Below are 16,057 nucleotides of genomic sequence, written 5' to 3' on the forward strand. Positions count from 1 at the left end.
AAGTATTCCTAATAAATAATAACTCAGGCGGCTGTGTGTATAAAATATCAGGCAACAACTTTACATCAATTCAACCTCCACAAGACATTTTAACAGCCTTGAGGAACATCTTTAAACTAATGAGGTTAATGATCAACAGGTTAGTCACATGACTGGGTATAAAAAGGACTCTTCAGAGAGGCTGAGTCTCTCTGAAGGAAAGATGGGAAGAGGTTCACCACTCTGTGAGAGACTAAGTGGGATGTCATCATCTACAGAACATGATATCATTAAAACAGGATCTGGAGACATCTCTGTACAAAAGGGACAAGGACCAAAACCAAGACTGGGTGAACCTTTGTGGTACACCCAGAGCACATCTTTTATCATTTTATTATTTTTCATTTAACCTTTATTCAACCAGATGAGACCCATTGAGATCAAGACCTCATTTACAAGGGTGACCTGGCCAAGAGGTCAGCAGCACATGTCAAAATAAATAGCACAACTCAACAGCATGGAGCAAATATACTGACAGTATGTAGAAACAGTGAAGGCTCCATTAACGCTGAACAATATATACAGGTTTAGGAGCAACATATGCTGCCATCCAGACAATGACTTCTTCAGGAAGACCTTACATATTTCAGTAAGACAATGATAAACCACATTCTGCACGTATTACAACAGCATGGCTCTGTAGTAGAAGAGCCCAGGTACTGAACTGGCCTGCCTTTGGAGCATCATGAAACTAAAAATATGACAAAGGAGACCCTGAACTGTTGAGCAGCTGAAATCCTCTATCAGGCAAGAACGGGACAACATTTCACTTTAAACTCCAGAAACTGGTTTATTGGCGGGTGAATGCTCTACAGCTTAGACACAACATGCGACCAACATTTTCGGCCTACAATAATACAAATATTAAAAATTGGTTTAACTGGCTCATAATTCTGGTAGAGTTACTTAACTCACAGATATATCAATGACTTCAGAGGCCAAAGTTTCCCTCCAAATATCCCCTATCTTAATCTTCTCTTAAAGTGAGAAGGATTTTAGCCCCACACACTCCAACCCCGACCTCACTTACTTCCTCATAAAGTATGTATGACTCCTCCCTATCAGCCTGCGGCCTGCTTGTACCGCTCCGATAAATACTTCATCACTTCACTTGCTGTTGCATCCCAGCCGTCTATTTTCCCACCTTTTACGATGGACCAGGTGACAGCGCAGCAAAACACTACCTTTGCCCAAGGACACAGCGTGACAATAAGATTAGGGAGCTGTGCCTGCAGCACAGTGAGTTGCATCAACGTGTATACCAGTGTGTGTGATTGTGTGTGTGTGTGTGTGTGTGTGTGATTGTGTGTGTGTGTGTGTGTGTGTGTGTGTGTGTGTGTGTGTGTGTACATACCCCATTGCCGTGGCAGCGTACGATGCAAGTCTCCAGCTCGGTGAAAGAAGCATTTTGGCATCGGCGGTCTCTGCACACCTGTGGAAACACAAGCAGAGCGATCACACACTGTGTTAGAGATTACAGTGCACACACACACACACACACACACACACACACACACACGCACACACATGCACACTCTTACACAGACTCTGATCGGCCTTCTGCCAGTGCCCCTGGGCTTTGGAACAACCTGACTGCCTGAGGAGATTTGGGGAGCAGCAGCAGCAGTATCCTGTTTTATATCTCCTCCAAAATGCTGAGCTGCTTTTATTGAACACATTCAGTCTCTGTTACAGCTCCAACACTCTTTCTATTAGCCATCCACATTCATTGCGCAGTGATTTCTTTGTTTTATAAAAGGGTCTGTGACAGCTATCTGATGCTGGACACACACTGAGAAAAGGTAGGGGAAGGTTTCAGGGCTGTGACGGATGAGTCATCTGTGATCTGAGGTCAGAGGCTGTAACAGTGTGGAAAGGGCAGAGGCAGCTTGTTTTTGTGCTCCAGCTTTTAGAGAGGAATGTTTGGAAGGAGCAAAAAATGAACAATTTGAAGCTCAACCAAAAGGAAACTATTTCTACCTGAACAATACTCCAAAACACAAAAACAACACCTCAAATACAGTGAAGCACAGAGGACGAAGAGCTGGAAAACTCATATTATATCATTCTGTCATAATACAGATTTGACACAAGATATGAAATATTTTCAGACTTATAATCCACCCTGGATTAATAAAGAGTAGCATAAATTGTTAATAAAAACTGATTTTAATGGTTTGAAAATCATTTAAAGAGTATTTTTAATTGAAAAACAGCAAAAACAAGAGAGTCAAGCAGTGACTTCCACTACAGTCATGTCTGTTATTAATGCAGTGACTTCCACTACAGAGTCATGTCTGTTTTTAATGCAGTGACTTCCACTACAGTCATGTCTGTTATTAATGCAGTGACTTCCACTACAGAGTCATGTCTGTTTTTAATGCAGTGACTTCCACTACAGAGTCATGTCTGTTTTTTAATGTGGTGACTTCCATTACAGAGTCATATCTGTTTTTAATGCAGTGACTTCCACTACAGAGTCATGTCTGTTTTTAATGCAGTGACTTCCACTACAGAGTCTTGTTTGTTTTTAATGCAGTAATTTCCACTACAGTCATGTCTGTTTTTAATGCAGTGACTTCCATTACAGTCATGTCTGTTTTTAATGCAGTGACTTCCACTACAGAGTCTTGTTTGTTTTTAATGCAGTAATTTCCATTACAGAGTCATGTCTGTTTTTAATGCAGTGACTTCCACTACAGAGTCATGTCTGTTTTCATAAAATTATTTCCACTACAGAGTCATTAAATTAAAAATGATCATATACTGTTTATATCATAAAACAATAACATGTTTAAATTTTAACATTAGACATGTTATTCAGAGTTTTTATGATTTGCCATCCATTAAATTCTGTTTTGTTCACATTTTGAGCAGAGTCCCAGCTTTTTTAGGAGGAAGCGTTGTAAAAGACTACAGCTGTGAAGTCCTTGCATCTATTCAACCTCTAAATCAAAAATCTACAGGAGCAATTCAAAAACTTTCTGCACCCTTTAGTCATTTAGATCCTCTAAACTATCCTAAAATAAGGCCGTGTTTCAAACAAAGCCAGACTTCCCCTCTGACTTTGTGCCTCTTAGTGGAGAAATAGTGTGAAAAAGTGTAGTCCGGTTGGAGCCCCTCTTGCAGAATGCAGGTCATAATTCATTCCTTTTTTTTATGTAGCACTCCATCACAGACTTATATTAGCACTTACATTAGTATCTACATTATTACTGTATCAGCTGCTCAGCCTGTTGTTGGCAGATCTATTGTTAGCTGAGAATCAATTTAGCTCTGGAGAATGTGCGACCGTGTGATTAGAAGCAGCAGCTTTGTGCTATGTGTGCATTTATGGCCCGTTCAATATGATGACTCAAAATTCATCACGCTGGATGGCATACAATATTCTCCACTGCCTATTTATAATATATTACTCATGCAGCAGTATTCAGGCTTACGGCGCGACCTGCACAAAGGCTGAAATGGAATTCTAGTGGCTGGAACGAGCTGCAGAGGCAGAGCGATATAAACAGAGAAAGATAGAATTTACAGGTTTGAAAAGGAGTGCGTGTGTTTTCATGTTTATGTATTTCACATGCATAATTCAGCTCTTATTTTGTAGGAGTCTTGTGTTTATCTGTAGGTGGGTTCACTTGGAAATTTATATTCCATTTGGAGTCTCCCATGCAACCCGATGTTCCTTAAACAAAAACAGAACAGACCTCCTGGGTAAGTGCGACTTTAATTTTCTAAGAAGCGGGCTGAAATTAAACTCTGGAAATGAATTCAGAGGGAGAAAATATCAGAGAATGATATTTAAAACCAAGACAACCATCTTTACTGTTAATAAATTATATTTCACTGGAGGCTCACAGAAAGAAAAATGATCAGGTCCAGGAGTCTGTGCAGAAACTATCAGAGACTATATTAAAATTGGTCCAAGTAATCTTTAAAAGTTGTTCCAATAATGCCCAACATTTGAATCCAAAACTCTTATGTTAATGTCGACAAATGTGCATTTAATTTTAACCTTAAAAGCACTGCAAAGTTTTACAGCTCCAGCGGGCACAGCAGCTTTTACTCTTTGCGTTTGTGTACAAGTGATACATCTAAGTCCACTATTTGTTCTCCTTAAAGCTCCGTTTTTGTTCTCCATTAACTCCTGAGAAAAATATTTAACTTAAAACTGCTAAAAGCTCTATGTTCACCAGTTTATTGTCTGATGGGAGTCTGGTGCTGCACACTCGGTGTATAGAGTTTTTTTGCAGCAAACAGCTGTAAGTCAAATTGATGTATAGTATGTGGTTTGTGTTTCTCTGGGGCTTAATGTTTGTTTTATTATTTGTTTTATTCATTGGTACTATAGTGAAGGCAGTTAAAAATGTGCACGACTTGAGTACAAGGCATATTTCCCTGAGGGATCAATTAAGTGTATCGTACCGAATAGTATTGTTTCGTTTCGAATCTTGTTGTATCGTGTCAGATCGTGTCATATTTTATCATATCACGATAACTTATTGTATGGCATGGTGTAGTATCATTTCCAATATGGCCAATTGTATCAAGTAATGCCACTTTGTGTTGTTTCGTGTCCCATTGTGTCGTACCATATTGTGTTTTATCATTTCGCGTCATATCTCATCACATTGTGATTAACTTACCGTATTGTATTGCATAGTGTTGTATCATTTTGTATCGTGTCGTATTGCATCTTGTCGTGTCACTACATGTCCTATTGCATCATTTTGTATTGTGTCCTGTCCTGTCTTGTCGTATCTTGTTGTATCCTGTTGTATTGTTTCGTGTCCTGTCGTTTGGAGTCGTAATGTGTCCTGTTGTGTCGTGTCATATCGTGTCGTGTCAGAGTGTGTTGTGTTGTAACATATCTTGTTGTATCACATTGAACTTATCTTATCGCATTGTATCATTTCGTATCGTATCGTGTCCTGTCGTATCATTTTGTGTCCTATTGTGTCATATTCTGTCCTGTTGTGTCGCCTCGTATCGCATCAGTTAATGTTGTATCACAGTGTGTCATGTCGTGTTGTATCTTATCTTATGTATCATATTGTATTAACCTATTGTAAAATATAGTCACATCCTATCACATCATGTCGTATCATTTCTTCTCGTGTGTGATACTGTATCATGTCATGTAATTTCATGTCATATTGCATCATTTCGTATCGTGTCATATATTGTCGTATAGTGTTTCATCATGTCATATCGTGTCCTGTTATGTTGCATCATATTGCATCGTATCGTATAATTTCATGTTGTATCATTTTGTGACGTATCGTAGACATGCAGACATAAAACTCAAGAATGAGATGAATGTGAGGTTACAGTGACCGTTCTTTGAACACCAACATTTCAGCTGAGTAAAAACGATGGTGGTCTCTTTGAAGTTTGAGAAAGAACTTTAGTCTATAAGCTCCTGCTGTTGAACACATTTTTCAGGTACCATTAACTTTGTCAGAACTTGAAAAACTCTTCATCCCCTCACTTTAGGAGGAGCTTTTGTTTGGTTCTCCTCTCCTGCATCTCTGTCTGCGCATACAAACAGCTCCTCAGCAGAAAGCATCTCAGAGATCTCACAGACACGAGGAGCGGAGGAGCTCTCAGTCAGAACCGCTTCTCTGGCTTTTTGTTGTTTTTGGCAGCAGAACACAGCTTTAAATCCTGTGTGACAGAGGTGTGTTGTGCTGCCAGCTGCTCCCTCTTCAACAACAGGCCATGTCAGAGCAGCAGGCAGGTGTTCATGAGCTCGGCAGGGGGTCGGTCACAGTAATTGTTGAGTCAAGTGCTGCTATTGATCAGAAACGCTACCCTGACCCTATGTCCACTCCCTGCTGATGAAAAATCCCACTCATGCTCTCAGAACAACAAGCCTGTGTTTGGTTAGCCAAAGACACAACACTATATAAATACTAAAACAGGTAATCTGAACCCACCTTGCCCTCTCCACACTTGGTGCCGGTCATGACGAGTCCCGGGTCAGGCAGGTCTCCCTGGCCGTCCTGCGTGCTGTAGACGTAGGTGCCTCGACACTTCACCTCGATGCCGTCTGTCTTGATGGTGGTGTCGATGGAGACAGCGTTGGTGCCTTTGGGTTTCTTGGCCGCACTGTGGCACTGGATCTTTCCACACTTGGCATCACTGAGCAGAGAAACAAAGACACAACGAGACAGAATGTTAACTTTTCAGTCAAATGAGGCGTCTAACATCTGACTTCCACCAGATTGGTGACCGGTCAGTCTCTGATCTGCTGCGGTCGGGTTCCGTGTTCTCTCGTCAGTCAACACCCAACGCACTTTCAGAACATAGCACGGAGCAGGACTGCCGGACAGCTGGAGTCATGTAACCAATGTTTTGCTGCGGTAATTACTGAATCAAGGATTCTCCTCCTCCTCTCCTCATCCATGTTGTCTTTCTGGTCCTCTGAAAACCTCTGACCTGTTGACTCCAGGCCTGGCTCCGCTCATCATGATGGTTTGTTGTTGTAGTTAAGTGAAATACGATCTGGTGATAACACAGAGTGTTTTATTCTGAAAATTAACCGGATGTTTTTATTTTGTTTTGGTGCCTGACTTCCTGTTCAGCTCCATCGGCTGTGCTGAGACTGATGTGTCGTGCTCCAGAACCGGGAAACATAGAAATCTTGTGTATCTGATCTGGAGAGCTTGGACGTGTCGGATCAGAGATGCAGCTGGATTTCAACGGAGTGGATCCAGTGGAAGTTAACACATTGACAAAAATAGAAACCTGTCAGATCCTGTGCCATGACGGATCGGAGATGGATCAGGATCTGGTAGAATTTGGTTCAATTTTAGTTAGTTATTTGAGGCTGTAAAGATTGGTTTAATGAAGGATCAGTTTAGATCTGACTCTTCTTTAGAATGTTGACTCTTCTCTCAGAATTCTGATATCAAAGACAGAATTCTGGAATGTCGTCTTTGATCAGATCCGATGCTGTGACTCCTGTGTTTGAAAGATCTGCTGCTTAAGTCTTGGTCCCACATACCACAGATATCTAGCTGAAGGTGCTGTTTGATCATAATGTCATGGCTGATCGATGTACCTCTGAAACTTTGCAGCTGCATCTCTCACTCTCTGAGAAGCAAACAAAAGCGGGCCTGATTAAGGCGTAGACTCAAACCAGTAAACAAACTCAGAGTGGAGCCAAACAGGAGCAGAACAAATGAGGAGGATCAGAGAGTGACGGGCAGACAGCAGCTGTGTGAACATTATTCACATGTCTTAATAATGACAGATTTACATCTCCTCTAATCAGCTCTGTGACTCACTGCGGCCAGAAAACACTCTAATGACTCCTGTGGGAGCTTATAATGGATCCGGGCAGCGGTGGATCATTCCAGGCAGCTGTCAACCACCTTCATCCAAAGCCTCATTTACAGAGCTTAGCCGCTAATTTGGCTCCATTAATTAGCTCTGGCACTGTGACATGGAGGCTGTCTCTGAGACGCCTGCTGACACTTCACAGAGGGCAAGATCGTGTATGTGTGTGAAACAGCAGCACAGATTTAGAACGAACTAAATGTTAAAATGAGAAACAGAACAAGCAGTGAAAGAACCACACCTGGAATTTAGTTATTTATTTTATTAAAGCTGCTGTGATTCTTTTTTTGACCACTAGGGGGAGACAAACCAGCTGCAAACACAATACATTTGTAATAAACTAGCTCTTCCATACCATAGACTGTATAAAAAATATGTATGGCATGCCAAGACATTCGGAGCTCCTCCTGAGTAGTTACATTATGGCTTATAAACCCCGCTCCCTCCATGTTAACAGACGAGACATAGGTCTAACTTTAAAATCCAAACACAGGTAAAATAAATGTTTCTCAAACATGGTTTCTGTCATTATAGTTAACTCTTATCATGCTGATTTATGTCACAAAGTTAATTTTTCTCCCAATTTTAGTTTGAATAAGTAATTTAATACTATTAAAAAAAGGGTTGTGTCATCATGATTGACAGTTGTGTTGAACAGTGCTGTGTGCACTGGATTATTTGAGTAGATGAGGAACAGTTAGAGGAAATGTAATTCAGGGACTGAGTTAGCTGAGGGGACACCTACCAGACAGCTAGCAGCTCCCACCTGTCAATGAAAGAGGCCACGCCCCCTAATTCTACCTCAATTAATCACTAATCTAATGTAAACAGGTGAGTTCTGTATGAATTCAGCCTGTAAAGTTGACATGAATAGTGAAACTGGCTGTTTTAGTACATATTGCATGTGTCTCTATGGGGATTGACTCACTTCTGGAGCCAGCCTCTAGTGGCCACTGATGGAACTGCAGTTGATTTTTAGCTCTAAAGGTTCTTAAGATTATGATAGCCGTCAGAGTATCGGAGACTTAAAATCAAAGTGTCTGCAGCAGAATATCTCACCTCTTCAGACACTTCATGTAGTTTCCATGTTCGTCCTTCCCACAGTTCCCAAAAGCGTTCCCCGCGGCGTTGACATCTTCAAAGCAGGCGTCGTGGGCCGGTCGAGCTCCTGGAAACACAACATATCCCATCAGCCCTCTGGACTCTGATGTGTTACTGATGTGAGACATGATAACCAGCGCTGACTCATACACAGACACGGCTAACGCTGATCGGAGCCTCCTGTTTCTCTACTGCAGTGTGGTGGAGATCAGAGAGCACACACACACACACACACACACACACACACACACACACACACACACACACACACACACACACACACACACACACACACACACACACACACACACACACACACACACACACACACACACACACACACAAGATACACACACACACTACTGTACACACACACTGTTTAAACCATACATCAGCTACAATAAAGAGTATGTAGCCGGTATGAGTTTAGGAACTGACGCGATATTTGGATTTGTTCTCTTTTGGTGTCATAGCAGATGAAAAGATCAATATGGAGTTTTTCTCACAGAGGTATTTCAAACATGGCGGCCCCACTCTGAGGACTTTCAGATGCATTGTTGAGTCACTACACCTGATAACTTCTCCTCAAACAGCTGAGTCACTCCATAGGATTTATTTTTAAACAGAAGTCTAAACAAGTTACGAAACCATGAGTGAGTAAGATTGTTTTAAGAGCCGCTAAACTTGTGAGCATGCAAAAGCACCATTTGTTATCATATATGCATCATCATATCATCATATATATGTATATATAATGCACCTCTCCATGCAGCATGCACTTATGTCAGTTGTGGTCACTGCATTTGCTTGGAATGCAAAAGAAGCAGCTTGGTTTATGTTTTGCACACAGGATAGAGCGATAGTTTGGAGGCCTGATGGAGTTATAGTGTGAAAAGATGTCAAAATGAAAATAACTTGTCTGAAGAAAATCAATCTATGGATCTAAAGAAGAAAAGATGTATACTGAACACTAATGTAATCCATTCAACGTTTCACTGATGTTCTGTTTTGGTGGTTTGTGAGTTAACTCGCATTCTTTCAAAAGCTCAACTTTTCCTGACAGTGAAACGACTTTGTTCTGATCACATAAAGAGAGAACCATTGTCCTCATAATGTCATCAAAACTGCCTCCTTTTCTTCCTTTGGAGTGAAGATGAAGCACATTAAGTCATCGTGTCCTCTTGTTATGCTCCATTGTGCTCGCTGCAGAAACACTGTCACGGCTACAAACGCAGCTTTCAAATCTGGGAGCCGGAGCGAACAAATACATCAGCTTTCATGAGCGTTTATTGTGACAGCCTCGTTTCTGCTCGTGTTTTTCATTGTGTCAATCAGGCCTGACAAACAGAAGAGTATCTGTTAGCGGCGTAACGCGGTTTTGAGCCACCAATCCTTTAATAAAAGCGATGACCTTTCAGACCTGCGCAGGCTAATCCCTTATTTCAGAGTCTGTATAGAAAGGCTTAACTCTGCTCCCCGTGTGTCTTTGTTATTCGGCGTATGGCGTGCACAGTGTGGATTCTTCTCACCGTATCCCCAAAGCTGCAGGCACTGCTGCTCGTGGGTGAGGCACATGCCGTTGTAGCAGTAGGCGACTCCGTACTGACAGGAGGAGCCGTCCAGCAGGTAGACGTTGGAAGGACAGTAAGGAGAGGCCCCGGTGCAGTATTCTGGCAGGTCACACGCCCCCGCAGGTCCCCGACACATGGTGCCCGCCTGCTTCAACTGGCAGAGACGGACGACAAGCAGTGAGAGAAAGAGATAGAGAGAGAGGGGGAGATCAGGACATCTGAAAATACATGAAGGTTTTACAGGAGCAGATAAACTGAAGCTCAGCTGTGAAAGGACTCTCAGTGTCAGAGTAACCTTTTCACTTTGCTCAGGATAGAATGATAAAATAATAACGCTCAGAGGAAGACTGAGAGCGTCCTGACTCTAGTCCCTGACACAGAAACAAACAATGCATGCAGGTTACAGCGCCAGTGTGTGATTTAAAAATCTTTACATATTCTCTGCACATGAGTGGGTAATATATTTTTAATCAGTTGGCTCTTGTTGCTTTTTTAAAAATAATTCATAATTTTGTGTTATTTAGTAACATGTCTAGTTGTAGGTCAACTGGTGACATCTTTCTTCTTAAAAAAGCTGATTCATGTTTCTTTCAGTAAGTTCTTCTCCAAGCTTGGCGTTAGCTGCTACCTTCCCCTCATTTCTGAAGTTAGCTGCTGTCTTCTTCAGGTTATTTTTTTTTCTATTGTAAGTTATCTACCTTCTTCGACTTGAAGTTTGCTGCATTCAGTGAACACACTCATATGTAACGAACAGTGAACTGAACCGCTCAGTTTGCAACTCTTGGACGGGAACATGAGCGTAGTTCAGAGGTATCAGGAGTTACTGAGTGCTATGTTAATCCCATAAACTATCCCATAGTCACCCATCTGTTCCTGAAGCTCTGGCGGGAAATACTGAACTCAACCTAACTTCTGTTGAGCTAGTGTGAGGTAAAGAGGCGGGCATTGAGCCTCATCGCCAACAGCTACGGTGTTCCTGACTGTCAACCAAGTCAGTCATTTCCTTAAATGGGCAAAACTCGCAATCTTAATATCTTCTGAACTGTCGCATTATAAAATAATTTACCCCCCGTACAGTCTGTGCTGAAAGAGAAATTTGCTCTTTCGACCAAAGACGTTTTTTTAACCAGACTATAAACATGTTTATTATTTCTGCAAAGATCGTCTTCTTTGAATAGGTGTGTATTTGGTTTCCGGTGTTTCTGCAGCCAGTTAATGATCATAAAACACAAGATGATATCACTTCCTATTTTTCATCAACCCAAATATCCTCCCTCGGACCAATCATACATGACCCATACATGACTGTAAACCTTAATGTTTGTACGTCTGTGTACTGTCTGTCTTTTATTGTCATTGTCTGTCTATTTGTTACATCACTCGTCATTTTTTTCTTCACAAAAAGAGCTAAAACAAAGAGAGGTGTAGCTTTTTGAGAATGTGGAATGTGGGGCGTTGAAGTCGGATCCTTTAGCCAAATATTCAGCTGAAGGATCGTAGAGATTTTCTTGGCTTTTACACTTATATATAGTTGAATACAGTAAGTCATGTAGTTAATTAAATTATCTACAGTATCTAACATGCTGAGTAAGAGGAGAAATGTTGCTGGAGCTGTGATAAGAAGAGCAAAAACAGGAGAGTGAAGATAAAGATCCTAATCTGCAGACTGAGCACAGTCTCCTCTGTCTCTCTGCAGTCAGGTTGAAGCTGCATGTTTTCAGCTCACAGCTGTGTGCATGACGATGGCGTGTCAGGACGGGAGCTTGAACAGAGCGGATGTGAAGTGAAGAAGAGGAGGCGTGCAGTGATGGAGCTGACACACGCTGAGGGTACAGTATGTCAACACACTGACACGATGACTGACAGCCGACTAATGGTGCTCAGATACTGATCCTCCGCTCCCCCCTGAGACTCGTCTGTGTGTGTGTATCTGTGTGTGTGTGTGTGTTCTTACTTTGCAGCCCTCGCAGCACACTCCGTGAGCACATTGAGCCTCCTCCTTCAGCGTGCAGTTGTTGGCGTTGCAGCAGTCGTTGGTGCATTCCTGAAACACACACACATGAACACACCAAGTCAACGCAGCTCTTTAACACTGCTCTTCTTTAACATGTCAGCATGTTATCAGTGAGTCATCCTTAATTAATACTTTATCAGTCATTGGTAGAGACCAGAGTTCATTTAGGCATACATCTTAGATTGAGTCTGAGTCTTTAGACGAAAAAACAACGTAAGTTATGTTAGTAAAAACCTCTTCATGTCGTGGATCAGATGTTGGTATCAGGGTTGTACCAAGTGTTTAAATCTGCAACATTTCACTCTTTTAACACTTTTACTTTGTAATCTTAAGTTAAAGAATTCAGCCTAGACTCGACCAACAATTAAAAGCTTGAAAGCTTGAAAGAGGAATGATCCTCGCTCCAAGTCAAGTAATAAGAAAACACTCTCTACTAATAAAATCTCTATCAACACAGAAAATACAAGGACCTTGTTGCACTTTTACGACGGCCCTTAAATGCACCTGCAGTGACAGGTCAGTCCCATAGACTGTATGATAAATGGACGTAGTCTCCTTTGAGCCTCCTCGCCATCAGCTATGTGTTCCCACCTTTGAATTAAGCCAGACATATAATAAATTCACCCCCCGTACAGTGTGTCGACAGAGAAGTTAGTTATTCAGACCTAAACAGTTTTTTGAGCCAGGTTGTCAACATGTTTATTTCTGCTGTAAAGATCGTCTTCTTTGAATGGGTGTGTATGTTGTTTCTGGTACTTTTGGAGCCAGCCTGAAGTGGACGCTCGAGGAACTGCAGTTTTCAACACTTGTGCATGGGCTTCATATTTTAAGATGGGAGGTTGCTGCTTGACTTACACACAAGAAAGAGCAGAGCAACATGTTCAATATGTCAAAGAACCATTAAAAGAGGATGCTCTGTAGGTCTGCATGTTTCAGCTTCACTTTTAGGGGGGCGGTCGCGTCGTCCATCTTTTTATACAATCCAAAGAAAAGTAGTAAAGGTACAAACTCCGCCTCCTTTAGCAGCCTGCTCTCATCTTCACAAACACGCACGTCAGAAACAAAGTGATGGAAGACTGACACCGATGTCAGACGTCCTGATTTCAACAGATGTCGAGCAGACGGGAGAAAGGAAACATTAAAACACGCTCTTCTTTTAAAACTGACTCAAAGATAACACCTCCTGTTACCATGGCGCCCTCTGACCTACTTCAGTTACGTTAAAAAGACGTGGGAGTCGACTCAAAGCAAACAAACAAACAACCAAAAAAAAGGCAATTATAATTCTGTGGAGAGAGAGAGAGAACGAGGAGGGAGGATCATAGGTGAACAACGACAAACAGCACAAAGAGCAAACTTTACAAACTGAAGAGTGTGTGTGTCACGTTCACACACACTCTTTCTGCAGACTGGTTCTCTAATTAGACATTCAAATCAAACATTTGTAGTTGTAGTATCTTAAAGTGAAGACTCCAGAGTGTTGGTTTGAAGGATCTCTTCCTAGAAAACAACAGAGGAAGAGGATTTAATTTAGCTCCCCCTCCTCCTCTCTGCTTCACGCAGAGGGAATCAGAGGGTGGAGCATTAAGCAGCGTCGTGCAGCTCGGCTCATTTGCATTGCTTGAACAGGTGTCCTGTCAGCAGTCTGAGCTCGGCTGTCAGCTCGGCTCCGAGTCGGTTCATAACAAACAGCCCGTCAGCGGCGCCGCGCCTGTCAGATACCAATTTGCTTCCTCTGTTTTCAATTTGCTCTGCTGCTTGAACCAGAGAAGGTTTACTTAACCTCCGGCTTTATTGAGCGCAAACACTTCATCTCGGTTTGAGGGAAAACTTTCAGCATCCGTTAGGCTTTGTTGCACAAACGAGACGCATAGAGCATCAGTGATGAGGCTGCAGAACCAGAGATACAACCTGAGAGAAACACGACTGCTTCTGTCAATAATAACATCTTAATCTTATAAAATAACATCCAAACATCAAGAATAACATCTAAAAATCCAGAAAAACATCTTAAATATCAGGAATAACAACTAAAATATTGAGAACATATAAAATGACAAGAATATCATCTTAAACATTAAGTATAACTTCAAAAGATCAAGAATAACATCTATTATATTGAGAATAACATCTGAAATATTAAAAATAAAATGTAAAGTATTAAGAATAACATTTAAAGTATTGAGAATTACATTTATTTTATCAGGAATAACGTATAAAATGTTGAGAATAGCATCTAAAATATCAAGAATACAATTTAAGCATTGAGAATAACATCTACTTTAGTATTAAGAATATTATTTAAAGTATTGAGAATAAAATCTATAAAATAAGATAAAAAGATAATGTTTCATATTTTGGACCAGAAAAAAAATGAAGAAGGAAAGATCAGAAGAAATATGAAATATGAAAGAAACATCAGGAGAAGTAGATAAGTAAAAAAATAAGATGGAAAAGATGAGAAGGGAAGAACAAGATAAAAACAAATAGTTAAGAAGCACAAAAAGGAAGAGGAGGAGACAATAAGGAAGGAGATGAAAAAGGAAGAAAAAGATGAAGGAGAGTTGAAAGAAGAGAATAGGAGAAAAAGGACAAGAATATGGAGAAGAAGGAGAAAAAAAAGAACAAGAACAAAAAAAGAGGGAAGCAGAAGGAAGAAAAGGAAGTCAAAGGAGAACAGGAATAAAAAGCAGTAAAAGGAGAATAAATAGAAAACAGAGCAGGAAGAGGAAGAGACAATGAGTGGAAAAGGGAGAAGGAAGGAGGAGGAATAAAAGTAGTAGAAAAAGAAAAGGAGAACAAGTTTAAGGAGACAAGGGTAGAAAGTAAAGAAGAAGAAATAGAAGTTTTTTATTCTTCTGTAAATATTAAAGCAACACATCAGTGTGTGTGACCTCAGAGCTCTGAGCACCTGTTAGACATAAACCCTGTTCCTGTGTGACTTTTACACCTCAGAGGAGAAGGAGTGAGTCTGTGAAGTCAGACTCGTCTGCCTGTTCAAGGTCATAGAAACTGAAAAGTAACAACCACAGAGAAAATCTTCACATGTGATGTGTCTTGAAACTTGTTATAAATATCACAACACCTCCCTTTAAATCGCAGGAGGGTGAAAGTGACGAATGATGGATGAAGTCCCGTCAGGTTTGAGTTACATTGGTGGTGTCAGCTGCCCAGAGATATACAGTATCTATCAGGGACGTGAGTGCCAAAAATCCCCCCAAAATAGGGCAAAAGAGCTTGTAACTATGACGCAACAGGCAAAAAGATCCCATCCTCTGAAATCTGAAGAAAAGGTTTAACAGTCGTGGGTTTTTTGTTCTGGAAATTGCACCGAGTGTCTGAAGCCGCAGCCTGCACTGGGTCGTCAGCCCACCGAACACATACCTCAAAGTATAAAAGTCAAACCTAAGCAAATCATTTGACATCTTTTTAAAAACTTCCAAAGTCAACCTTCAAACCAGCATTGTTGAAAAATCCCTGAAGTGCTCAAAGGGCTGAAAATGTAAAAGTCTACATCTCACTGACAACTTGACAGCTCCATCTGCTGCAGAGGATTGTGGGATATGATTGAAATCTCAAACACAGCTACGGATTGTTATGTTACCAGAGTTTTATCAAACTGCACTTTAACACAGCCGCAGAAATTGTTTTTATGATATCATGCGGGAACACTGCAGGTCAAACATGAGAAAACACATCCAGCATACTCACATCAGCTTCTCCACAGTCGCACTCCTCCCCCTCCTCCACAAAGCCGTTCCCGCACTTCTTCCCCCCCACCAGGTCCTTCATGTTGGGCATGTTGTACAGACACATCCCCCCTCCTTTCTGGAAGTAACTGTCCAGGTCGCGCTTGCTGCAGCGGCTGAAGACGCGGGGGAACGGATGCCTGCAGAAACAAAATGTGCAAAAAATGAAAAGACATAAATGATTCTTTTGTTTCTCTGCAGCGACGTCGAAGCACTTTCTTTGTTTTGTGTTCTGCTCTGAG

At 41.3% G+C, this 16,057-nt stretch overlaps 1 protein-coding gene across 3 annotated transcripts in view; it reads right to left on the bottom strand.

The window, feature by feature from the left end:
- The window catches only part of adam19a (ADAM metallopeptidase domain 19a), a 222,547-nt gene that overhangs the window by 20,572 nt on the left and 185,918 nt on the right, over window positions 1–16,057 (bottom strand). For all 3 annotated transcript variants that reach the window (XM_034676861.1, XM_034676859.1, XM_034676860.1), the window contains 6 exons: window positions 15,778–15,955; window positions 12,007–12,096; window positions 10,011–10,206; window positions 8,440–8,548; window positions 5,976–6,180; window positions 1,394–1,471 (listed from right to left, as the gene is read on the bottom strand). In XM_034676861.1, coding sequence (XP_034532752.1) covers window positions 1,394–1,471; window positions 5,976–6,180; window positions 8,440–8,548; window positions 10,011–10,206; window positions 12,007–12,096; window positions 15,778–15,955 — 856 coding nt within the window. The remainder of the gene's footprint in view (window positions 1–1,393; window positions 1,472–5,975; window positions 6,181–8,439; window positions 8,549–10,010; window positions 10,207–12,006; window positions 12,097–15,777; window positions 15,956–16,057) is intronic.

The sequence above is a fragment of the Notolabrus celidotus genome, chromosome 23 (genome assembly GCF_009762535.1).
Source record: "Notolabrus celidotus isolate fNotCel1 chromosome 23, fNotCel1.pri, whole genome shotgun sequence".
Taxonomy (NCBI): Eukaryota; Metazoa; Chordata; class Actinopteri; order Labriformes; family Labridae; genus Notolabrus; species Notolabrus celidotus.